This window comes from Pectinophora gossypiella, chromosome 7, assembly GCF_024362695.1.
Source record: "Pectinophora gossypiella chromosome 7, ilPecGoss1.1, whole genome shotgun sequence".
NCBI classification, from domain to species: Eukaryota; Metazoa; Arthropoda; class Insecta; order Lepidoptera; family Gelechiidae; genus Pectinophora; species Pectinophora gossypiella.
The window spans coordinates 6183956-6196290 of record NC_065410.1 but is presented as its reverse complement, the minus strand read 5'-3'; the positions used below and the strand labels follow the sequence as shown (position 1 = coordinate 6196290).

The following is a 12335-nucleotide window of genomic DNA, read 5'->3' as shown; positions in this document are numbered from 1 at the left end:
AGTTTCACGTCACATTGCATCATATTAAACACTAAGTAAGTAATAAAACTAATCAACACTTTCCAATGTCAGTATAATTAAAATAAAATCTAATTTTGTAATTCTATATCTAAGAACCTATAAATACCATAAAACTAAATGTTAGTCTTTTTATTACCTATTGTTTATAAATAATACGCCTTGTTAGAAATTGGAAAACTATAACCGAATTAATATATCACCAATTTAAGAAAGTGTTTTTCTTTTTTTTCAACTCAAACACAATTTTCATCACCAGGTTTGTCGTTACCTAGAATCATCATTGGTTGTAGGAACACCTAATAAAATATCTGTTACTATTTTCCAAAAACAAGTCACATCAACTAGAAGTTTTTATAATCAATTTATTTTTCAACCTCACTGTTTCCTAATGAATTGTTTTGGTTGTAAGTTACGGTGGACAATTTATTATTACTACACAATTTAATCTTTTTTTACTCAGTCTTCTCGGGATTTACAATTGTTGTGATCTCTTTATGCTCGGCGGGAACATCTTTGTCGTCCCATCCCCAGACATCATGGCTGCCATCACCCGTCCTCTTGACTCTCTTCTCGATCACTTCATGAGAAACTGTCTTCAAGTCATAAGCCAGGCCCAGTTTAGCCATCGTGTCAATGAACATTTTAGTCAAGTTCAGGGAATACCCTCCGAGTTCAGCGGTTTTGTAGTCCCATGGGAAGGTGTGGTGGTAGTTGTGGAAGCCTTCGCCAAATACAACGAGAGCCACAGATTTGTTTTCAACAGGGTTGATGTTCTTGTCGTACGGTTTGGTGCCAAACATATGAGCAGCGGAGTTGACCAACCAGGTGACGTTCAGGACGTAGACATAACGGAAGATGGCGCAGACGAAGTATCCGTTCCAAAGAGACTCACCCCACAGAGTAGGGATTATAGTCGGCAGAACGAAGCAGAATAGGGGCATGAGGACCAAGTAATGTCTGAAATTAAACAATGTTGTTATTAGAGCTCACAAATTAATTCTTTACAAATCGAAGTGAAATCTTAGAGGTGATATAATGTTGCCTTATAAGGAAAACCTTTTTAAAAATCACATTTGAATGTGATTTTTGCTAACGAACCCTCACAATAGACAGATTTAATTGTCCTGAACCGAGGGTTGCGCCCAACTGGGCACCCTCAGGCCTGTTGTATTAAATTTTATACCGGATGAGAGCCCTAAGCGCTCCCCATTTGTCCAGCCAAGTAGTTAATGCCATCTGCGGCAAATCTTACAATAAGTCACGTCAAAAAAGAAACAGTTTTAATCGAGGTAAAAAAAATAGTACTTAAATTGTAAACACATCAAAATGTGATTTATCAAAAAGGCGTTTACGTGGTTGTCACTGTAATGACTAAAATTATCTTCTTATTTTAAATTAGTAAATAAATGCGACCAGAAAAATATATGTCCTTCAGTAGGTTGTAAATTAAACGTAAACTCACTTTTTCTGGAATCTGAGGATAGGATCAGCCCATAAATCGCCCATGTCGATGGTGTGTCCCTTGTTCTTGATCTCTGGATGTTTCCTGACCAGTAGCCATCCGACGTGGGAGAAGAAGAACCCACGCGTGGCGTTGTGAGGGTCCGCGTCTGTCTCTGAGTACTTGTGGTGCATGCGGTGGTCGCGAGCCCAGTCTATTGCTGCATCCTGGAAATAAAGAAAACATTGAATTTTTGGTATACATCTTATTGCTAGGTAGGCACGTTAATTTTAGCCAGACTGTATTCATTTTTAGAGTGTGAAAATTTCGTATAAAAGAAACTACCAATTTCATATTTCAGAAGGCTTGATGAAAGCAATAAATATGATTTATTTGAAAATAATTATCATTTTAATGTCATTTAAGTAATGTTGATAAATAAAATTGCTGTCAAAAGGTCGCGAGATAAAGGCACGCGTGTTGCACGCAATATCAGCCACTTGTTCGATCACGCTTGTAAACCTTTATCATAATGATAACATGATGCTAATGTCACTTATACATGGCTAATGTGACTTTCCCACGAACTATGACTACTTGTATGACGTTCTATTACTTATCTGAAATCTCTAACCTTTAATAATAAATACTAATCAGATCTTTGAACTATGCTTATGACGTAGTATGCAAAATTGCAGTAATATCTAATACAGGCATATGCGTTGTTAGTTACTTCAGTGGAATTAAGAAGATTTTTACAATACATACCCTTTTGACAATGTTAAAAGTGAGTCGACATCTTGCCGCCACATTTGATATTAAAGTCGATGTAATAATTAATCTTATGGTAATAGGTAATAAAAAACTCGTTACGTGGACCGTACAAATACTCTATCATGTTCGAAGTTCGAATGCTGCTGAAAGAATGAATTAGCATCTAAACACATTATTTCCTTACTTCCAGTCCAGCAGAGATCCAGTCGATTCGCTAAGCCATCTCTTTCAATTGACGGATGTGTCAAATCACCACATCTATTAGTACATTATCCATAACTTTGCTACCTCTTGGCTATTTATTGTTGGTAGTAGATTTTACGACATTGCAGGATAAAATTTAAATTATGGAGTTATCATTATAGAGTTATCATTATATTCAATTTATTTATTTTTTAATCGAATGGGTTTGCTCTTGAAGAGGTTAAATAAGTGTTCACAATGTGACGAGCATACTTAAAAGTTGGCTATTGACAATTAAAGTGTTAGAAGGTGCTAACTCAAGTTATAAGTGTGTTCTTTGATGATTTTCATTTTTCGGTTTTGTGTAACGGAAAATCTGAGCAGGTGAACTTATATCCTCGCGTTTGAATATAATTGATAGGCGGGATTCATCTATCACGATATCCCTCTTAGAACTTCACAGTTGTCTTCTGAATACTGTGCTTTGGAAGGCACAAGTCTTGAATATTACCAGTATTTACTTCTAGATAAGTTGGTAGGTACCTACATAGCCGTCACAAGAAACTATCAGTGGTTTGGCGATTTAACAATAACTCTGACACCAGGTTTCTTGAGGTCGATGATCGACTGTACAGCTCATACGATAGTATAAGAGGAATATAATGTAAAGTAAGAATACAGGTACGTACCTGGAAAGCCATGGTGTTGAACACGGTGAGAAGCAGGCGCAGTGGCCAGCGAGCTTTGTATGACTTGTGAGCCCAAAGTCGATGCGCTCCCGCTGTGATGCCCAACCCGGAGCATAGGTACAGGAATACCGCTAAAAGGAGAAAATAACACGTTTAATACTATCAAAAACGTTGCAGAAAATTGTATAACAATGACGTTACTTATAATGCTCGTCAACACCCATTCCAAACCCCATAATCTAGTGTAAAGAATAACGGCCTCCATGGTCATGTGATTGAGCGTTGGGCTCAAGTGTTCAAATCCCGATGGGGACATAACACAGAACACTAGGACAAAGGTTAGGAGTTTGCAGGCTCACCCAATTGTCCAAAAGTGCGATGATTCGTACTTCTTAAGGCACCGTAAGCCTCTGCTCCCGGTTACTACTTACTGATGTAAGTATATGGTAAATGAGGTTAATAATCCACTTCACAACCTGTGGGTTGTCGACAGAAGAAAAAGTGTAAAGAATAAATAATTACCGAATATACTAGTCGCCCATTTAGCTTTAGCGAGGAACAGGAAGGCTCCGTAGACGCCTCCGAGATGTAGAGCCGCGAAGATGATGACATTCCTCCAGACGATCCTCAACTTCCTCTTTTCGGCTTCGGCGGAGGGAGCGACATCGGGGACTTTGTCCTCGGCTACGGCGTCTGACTCGAACAACACAAATGAAGGCTGACCTTGAGGAGGCATTTTATACTGTAACAAGAAAAGATTACGTTATAATATGAAGTAGATAACCCTTGAAGGCTTGTTGTAAAAACAGTTCTGCTTCGAGACATAATCTATCATCTCGTTCTGTCCATTAAGTATTAGTTCATTATAATTATCAATTCTAGGGTCATATCTCACTAGGACAACACGCGTCGCGTATAAAAAGTGGCTGCCAGTTGTCATCTGACTACTTATGGCTTTGTCAACCCTATTAAGAGTTACTGGATTTTTGGAAATATTTATAACAGTATCACTATGACGAAACACTTAACCTTTATCAGGTTGTTTAACTCGAGTTATTATCATAAACTTAGATTTAGTTAGTAAAACTAAATCAAGTCATTCAACTAAATCAAATCAACGAGTTGTCAAGTGACAAACGCTAACTTTGTTAGTTCATAATTGTTTATTTTAAAATTTGTGACACTATTGATATTTTGTCCCGAAAGATTGAGTCTATTGTTCATCACTTATTTAAGAGCCACGCTCTTGTCGGTGTAGTGTTCTCCATTCTTGTCTGTCAAAGGCCAATTCTTTCACTTCCTTGTAAGATACGACGTTCCTTCCCAACCTAGTGTTAGTGATTCAAAAAAAGGAAGATAAGTTAACTGGATTTTTCTGTTTAATCTGAAGATCCCTACTCTTATGATTGCTTCTAATTATATTATTTAATGTTATCAATATTTATGATCTCATATTTCAGAAAAGTCATTCAATATACTTAATTAATGAATCTCAGAATATATATTGTCTTTCAAGTTTAATGTTACGCTGTCATTTCTGTGTTTTACGAGGTTAGACTAAAGTCATGCAGTACAGGACCAAAAATATTTTCATTCTTCGAAGTCCCTGCTATTATAAAGTCCTATTGTAGTCCACTTTAGGACGTGTCACGCATTCACTCATAATATGATCATATGAACCTTGTAGTGGGTATTTGTCATCTTTTTTGATCTGAGCAAATCAATGGTAGGCCTCTAGTAACTGTTCTTTTTCTCTTTAGCCGTCTTCAAAAAAGGAGGAGCTTCTCAATTCGTCGGGATCTTTTTTTTATGTACCTGTCTTCCCCGATTACACAAAGACGCCATTTACATAATATAATAGAACAAAGCACAAACAAGGTGCCAACCCAACTATTAAGTACTACGGAACCGACTCCAAAAAAAAAAAATATTATTGTAAATATTAAAATAAGTTTTAGTGTTAATAAAAAAATTCTTACTTTTCTGAAAATTGCTGCAGATATTTAATTTGCTTCGTAATTTCTATGTGTTTTTCTAATGCGCTGTTTTTTGTTTGTTCTGTAGTTCTTGTTCTTTTTTAAAAAACATTAGCCATCAACTTAGTAATGAAGCAAAAATACAACGAAGTAATTACGTTATAAAAAAGTAAATAAGTAACAAAGCTAACAAATATTACTTACAAGTATACTATAGTTTTATGTACTGCTAAGTCAAACCACTCTAGTTTTATAGTTCTTTACAATGAAATGCAATGTACATATTATTAAAAATGTTATTTAACTATTTTATATTGTTTTTATTTGTTTTCTTTAGATGGAGAATACATAGTCGGCGGGTACGTGTATCTCATCTAATAATTTAGATCGACAAGGTGACGTGAGCAACTGCACACATTACTAGACGTTCAGCCATTTTTAAAATGAAATTGATATTATTTGCGACAAACAATGAAATTGAAGTAATTTTTGCTCCATTACTACATAATGAAAACTCAATAATAAGATAAACATGAAAAGGCGCATTAAAGATTCTTCTGATTACTCAGGAAAGAAGAGGGATTAGAGTTGCATAATCTTTCGATCACTTATGTCTGATTTCTAATATCGATACGAAAAGCGTCTTTTCATGCGACAAGGTTCTAATGAGTACAGGGTCGTCTTTCTCTCATAGAGTACTGTATTGGTGTTAATTTCTGTAGACATTAGCTTAATTTTAATTTAGTTGGATAAATAAACCAGCCTTATCTCTGTCTTGCACTCGCCGCAAGTGAAGGACGGCAGAGCTATCAGACTGAAATAAAAATAAGTTTTATCTGCCTGAATCGGCGCCGTTATGCGAGTAAGTGCCTACGAAGTTTACCTTTCATTTATCTACAATTCTTTTAATAAGAGTTAATAAAATCACGCTTTCTTAAGGAAATAATTAATCAAATAACATTAACTGACGCTATAACCCAATTGCGGTGGTCAGAGGTATATAAACCCTCACTTCACCGAGTTTTTCATCAGACCAACGTGGTAGATGGTAAGTCATACGCTCATATGGCTGCCTATAATGGCATGACCTCTGTAAGTTCATCTTGTGATGGATGCATCTGTGCAGCTCAATTGGGAATGTAGTCGTGAGCTTGTATTATAAAAAAAATAAAATAATAAAATTATTCTTCTTCTATCGTGTGGGTTATAAGGTGGATTACCAGCCTCATCAACCCTGGTGTCAGGGTTACTATTGAGCTAAAGGCCCCTGACATAGCTCATGTAACGACTACTAAGTTACATCAGTAAGTAGTAACCGGGACCAACGGCTTAACGTACCTTCTGAAGCACGGAACATCTTACTTTTTGGACAATCAGGTGATCAGCCTGTGATGTTCTAACCAAACTAGGGATCACAAAGTGATTTTTGTGATATGTCCCCACCGGGATTCGAACCCGGGACCTCCGGATCGTGAGTCAACCACGCTCAACGCTCAACCACTTGACCACGGAGGCCATTAAAATATTTATTGATTCAAATCACTAAAAAATACAGAAAAACAAGTTGGTACGTATAACAATAAAATACTCCGCCTCTTATACTAGGTAAGAACCTGTATCATTATGTGTTGTAATAACAATGAGTTTATACAAGTTTACACATACGCAATTTTATTACGTTAATCATATACATATTAGGTATTTCACTAAGTACTTTACTTCTTTCCTGTTTAATAAAATTTATTCGTTCATTGACCAGCGAAAAAATAACAAGTAGAGGTGGGTTAGGCGTATTACCTACCGTAATAAACGCATGTTAAACTGTACACGTGTGTGCTCTATTACCATATGCTGATTAATTATACTCGCTCCTTGTTCGAGAGGTATTTAACAGTGTAGTCTACGTCCGAACAAGGAGCTTCGTATAATTGAGATAGAACTTCACTTACAGGTAAGTTCGTTTAATCTCATAATTAATTAACAGAAACCGTCATGCTCCTAACCTCAAAGCACAATGAGGGACATTTCAGGCTACGTTCCTCAAAAACATTATAGATGGCGCTGTACAGATTTTCCTTAATATAACCTTCTAATTAAAGCACATAGTAACGGGTTCTTACCGCGTTTAAATGGAGATATGAGACTCCCGATATTCCGACACTGTTGCAAGCGCCATGATCACCGCGTAACCGCATAACTTAAAACAATGTATAACCTTCTAATTTCATAGATAACAGATATCATCATCATCGGCATCTCTTTGTTTTTTTGTGTAAATTATGACCCTGTTTATTACACACAGGAATAATTACATCTTTCAACCATTATTATTCTGATTAAAATAAAGAGTAGCAATATAGGTAGCAAAATAATTTTATATATAATGTGATCCAAATCATCATCATCATCAGCCCATTAACGTCCCCACTGCTGGGGCACGGGCCTTCCCTATGGATGGATAGGGAGATCGGGCCTTAAACCACTACGCGGGCCCAGTGGTCTGCTAATGCAGCCGGGACCAACGGCTTAACGTGCCTTCCGAAGCACGGAGGAGCCCGAGATGAAAACTTTTTTTTTGTGGTCACCCATCCTATGACCGGCCTTTGCGAAAGTTGCTTAACTTCAACAATCGCAGACCGAGCGCGTTTACCGCTGCGCCACCGTGCTCCAAATATCAAGCAACAATTATTTTTATTTATATTATGCTTCTGCATTACATTGTATTTTAGAATAATTGTGTACTCGAGTAATGAAGAAAATAGGTAATTATCACATTAAAGTTGTACAACGCCATCTATGTTGTTTTTGGCGTAGTTTGGAAAGTCCGTCATTAAAAATCCGACATAGCCTTGTTTGGAAGTCGCGATAATTAATTCGTAGTATCACGGGGTCGAATATCGCGACTGGATTCGATTTCGATATTTAAATTCATGTTTGGATATTTGATAAGACTTAGATAATATATACATATATAGACATAGATAATTGATATCATAATAATGGTTTCAGCGGCCTAGTGATTACAGCGTTAACCTTACGATCTGGAGGTTCAGGTTCGACTCCCGATGGGGACATTGTCGAAATCAGTTTGTGAGACTGTTCTTTGTTTGGTAAGGACTTTGCAGGCTTGAATCACCTGATTGTCTGAAAAAGTGAGATGATTCCGTGTTTCGGAGAGTACGTTAAGCCGTCTTTTTCTTCTTCTATCATGTGGGTTGTGAGGTGGATTACCAACCCCATCAGCCCTGGTGTTAAGTTTACTATTGAGCCGCCAAAGGCCTCTGATATGGCTCATGTAAAGACTACTAACTTGCGTCAGTGAGTAACCCGGACCAACGGCTTAACGTGCCTTCCGAAGCACGGATCATCTTTCTTTCGGACAATTAAGCCGAGCAGTTAAGCCGTTGGTCTCGGCTATTAGCAGTAAAAACAAGTACGCTCCATACCCCCTCCGGTTGATTAAGGGGAGGCCTGTGCTCAGCAGTGGGACTTATATAGGCTGTTTATGTTGTGCCAATTGAGTGGGACTTAAAAGTAGCTGGCGAGGAGTGGGTGTACAGTCATGAGCAATATAATGTACCCACATTAGGACTCTGTCGCGCTAACATATTTGACATTTAGTGAGACTTGAAGTTCAATTTGTCAAAAAAGTTAATGTGACATGGTATATACATATTAATGCTCGTGACCGTACTACACACCTTTGCTAACCGCTTTGGGTATAGAGGTGTGATGCTATATTATGTTACAAAGGCGAGTTCGATCGTGGTAAATAACACACTGCACTCGATAGTATTTTTCAGCGCAATCATTTCCCTATCCGCTATCCTGTTCTTCACGGAGTCACCTAATTATGAAAATTCTTTTACCAGTTGACTGCTTCATTATTCCTGGGCTACAAATTATGTATTTCAATGGTCAATTGTAAATAAATTATTTTATTTTTATCTTTGTTTAATTTTATTTCTGTGTATTTTTTATTTTGCTTCTCTCTTTTAATATAACACTATAATGTTCGACGTAGAGGGAAAATAAGGCCACTCGCCGTAAAGAGTCTCGCCGTAGCGAGGGTCGCCGTTCGAAGAGTCGCTGTCAACGCTACAATTCGTAAATTATTGTCTCTATTCACATATCTGTTGTCTCAATATATTAAAATCATGGTATAATAAATGTTTTTTTAATAAAATAACGGAATAACGAACTGAGCCTCGGACAGTAAACTAGTATGATTCTATTAATAGTAGTATTATTCTATTCTAGTAAGTATAAATAATAAAAAACATAATTGTTGCAATAATAAATAAAATTGTTCCATCCATAATAAAAACATGAATCACGCCATCCTTATCAAAGGTCATTTGAATCACGAGGAAGAAAAGTCTGCAAGGGGTCAAATGCCAAACGATTTCGCCCACGCGGTTTTCAGTAGGTATTATCATTTCTGATACCTAAATATTATTGATATAGAAGCTGTTACAGCATGTGTTGTCGTTGGACTGACATTGTATAGGTCAAAGTAAAGAATAAGATACGTTTTTTATGTTTTGCTCTAAGTACTAGGGCACGGTTTACCTATTTATAACGTAGAGAAAAACGGTTTCGCTTTTCAAATCAGAATATGACAATGGCCCCGATTCCTGCAGACACCGCCTAATCTTATTTTAAGTTATATCCGTCATTTTCATATCCGTCGAAAAGGAAAGGGACGGATGATTCACAGCTCTTAATTTTAGGAAGAATGAGTAAATGAATGAATAACCCGGGCGAATCAAAAGGTACGTCCCTGGTATGCAATCCGTTTGACGTGCTGTCTACTTAACTGTGTCGGGTTATTGACGGATGTAAAATTTTTAGACGGTTGGTTTAGATTTGTGCTTAAAATTGACGTGTGTTCCATAAATTTTATGCTTGTCGATTACCCGTCCCTTTCCTTTTCGGCGGATAAGAAAATGACAGATATAACTTAAAATAAAATTAGATGGTATTTACAGGAATTAGCACCAATAAATATGTATTTTTAAGGATACAAAAATTTATCTTGCGATTGATGGTACCTCTGACTACCCCAAATGGAATATAGTGGTGAGCTTATGTTATGCTGCTTGTTGTTATGAGAATTATGATGTTTTTATTTTTTATCTTATGAAATTCTTGTGAATACTTAATTTGATAGATGATTAGATATCTAGGTGGGGTTACTTTCAGTTGGTTCCTTATTAATATAACCATCACGCTCGCTAAGTAAAATTCTTATACTCCGAACATAGTAAATATACACTATAGATAAAAAAACTAGGTAAACTTTAACAAACAAATTGCGAATTTATGTTACTACTGTAAATGTTCAAATGGTGGATTTCATAACATAACATCACGCCTGTATCCCCGAAGGGGTAGGCAGAGGTAGTAATACCTACCCCTCGCCAGCTTCATAGGGGGCGAGCTTAAATCGGAGAGAGGCACAAATTCTGGAAACCACGTGATATCAATTATCTACTGATTTCTTCATAGTTTAAAACGCCGAGCTGGGATACATATTTAATAATAACTGCCAGTACAGATTAGTTACTAGAAAAATCAATATGTAGCACCGCAAGTAAAGCGTTTTTTTACTAAGTGTTTTTTTTTATGGGTGAAGCGACAAAAGATGAGTTTAACCGTTAGAATGGCTAATGGTACATTAATATTTCAGTTAGTTATTCCGAACGCAGCCCTATAAAGTTGCGCTATCATTGCCTGCGCGAGAGTTGCGTGATCTGCGGCTGACGCATCGGCGATCACCGCGCAATCATGAACTAGAGACACACCCCAAACACTATAGAAAACACCTCGTTTTACACAAATATTGCACTGGAGAGGTGACGTTCTACGAGTATACGTAGTATATTCCTTATTCTGTGTTAGGGACACAAATATTGCACGTTCCCTGTCCCATTATCAAGCTTAGGTACCTACCATGGGTTACGCAAAATATTTTATATGCTACCGTGATAAACGTGCCTCTCATTTTTACATGTTGTTTGAGCTAAATGTGCCACTTAATATTTTCAAAATGACTTTGTTTTATGCAAAAATATATTGAGTAATTAAATTCGAGTAAAAACATTGAGGTTCTATTAATTCGATAGGTAATCAACCGGAGGAGGTATGGTGCATAATTTACTATGCTGATCCATTGCGTGTTGGAAGTGTTTTACTGCTAATAGCCACCTTCGCGGGAAGCTTGTGCACTGCAGTGGGACTTACATAGGCTGTTTAATGTTTGTGTTCATCCGTAAAGACATTATTCTACTTCCCCTATTCATGTATGCTCAGACTCGATTTAATAATACTTCTAGGCTAGATCTAAGCCCTGAATTTGCAGAATGTTTGACAAATGATTCTTTGGTTGATGGTAGGGCTGGCAGATGAAGGACTTACATTGAACAAATTGGTGATGTACCTAAAAAAGGTTTAATACGATCTACTCTGAACCGGCGTGCGTGTATGAAGCGATTGATGAATGTGGAGGAAGCAAGAGAAGTGTGTCAGGATCGAAGCAAATTGAATTCTATAGTCTCTGCTTACCCCGGTGGGAAATAGGCGTGAGTTTATGTATGTATGTATATATGATTCTTGGGGGGTTGATGTTAACAACTAATAAATCCTGGATACCAGTGAAGGGAAGTTATGCGGACTGTAATCAAAACACTATATTTTATAACTTAATCTTTGGAACCTCATGCGTTTCTTATATAAATTAATACTTACTGTGTCTATAAGCAGCTACTGTAGTTTAAATCACTCTGTAGCTTAGGCGATAGCACTTCCTAAAGTGTGTATTGATTTGCGTTGTGCGAGAGACTGCGCCCGGGAAAACTGCCGCACGCCTTATAACTTACATGCGCACGCGACGCTGGCGGGCGGATCGTCACTCATCTTTGGCCTTTCACGTGAAATGTTTACGGGGTCCAAAGTTCACATCGCTATTCACTTTTGGCTTGCAACCCCTATTTAGATAACATTTGTTATTGAATAAAAATCTAGGTGTATTTTTAGAAGACAGGCAAGTATTGAACCACTATTTCACCTGATGGTAAGCGACAATGTGGCCGACGATCCTTGCTCAAGAATCCCAGATTGTACTGGTCGGGGAACTGACTCGCCCAAACAATCCCGAGTCGCTCAGACAATTCCAGACCGCCGTTCCTATTGGAAATTTGGAAGTGAAACGCTTTGTAGGAGCTGGGATATTAATGACATAGGGATCCC

The 12335-nt window shown here is 37.3% G+C and overlaps 2 protein-coding genes across 2 annotated transcripts in view; one reads left to right on the top strand and one right to left on the bottom strand.

Annotated features, from left to right (window-relative positions):
• LOC126368574 ((11Z)-hexadec-11-enoyl-CoA conjugase-like) overlaps positions 1-12335 on the top strand; it is a 293092-nt gene that overhangs the window by 19771 nt on the left and 260986 nt on the right. The window lies entirely within an intron of this gene.
• On the bottom strand, positions 57-11982 carry LOC126368579 (acyl-CoA Delta-9 desaturase-like). Its single transcript, XM_050012637.1, has 5 exons — positions 11835-11982; positions 3631-3850; positions 3109-3239; positions 1484-1689; positions 57-978 (listed from the first exon to the last, which is right to left on the bottom strand). The coding sequence occupies exons 2-5, from the start codon at positions 3842-3844 to the stop codon at positions 474-476; spliced, it is 1056 nt and encodes a 351-aa protein (XP_049868594.1). The 5' UTR covers positions 3845-3850; positions 11835-11982; the 3' UTR covers positions 57-473.

What these genes read in the sequence shown, in the direction of transcription:
- LOC126368579 (XM_050012637.1), bottom strand. Translation starts at nt 3,844, where the DNA reads ATGCCTCCTCAAGGTCAGCCTTCATTTGTGTTGTTCGAGTCAGACGCC. An exon ending in ATGGGCGACTAGTATATTCG is followed by an intron (nt 3,240 to 3,630) that starts GTAATTATTTAT and finishes TTCTCCTTTTAG; the next exon opens with CGGTATTCCTGTACCTATGC. An exon ending in TCAACACCATGGCTTTCCAG is followed by an intron (nt 1,690 to 3,108) that starts GTACGTACCTGT and finishes CTTTATTTCCAG; the next exon opens with GATGCAGCAATAGACTGGGC.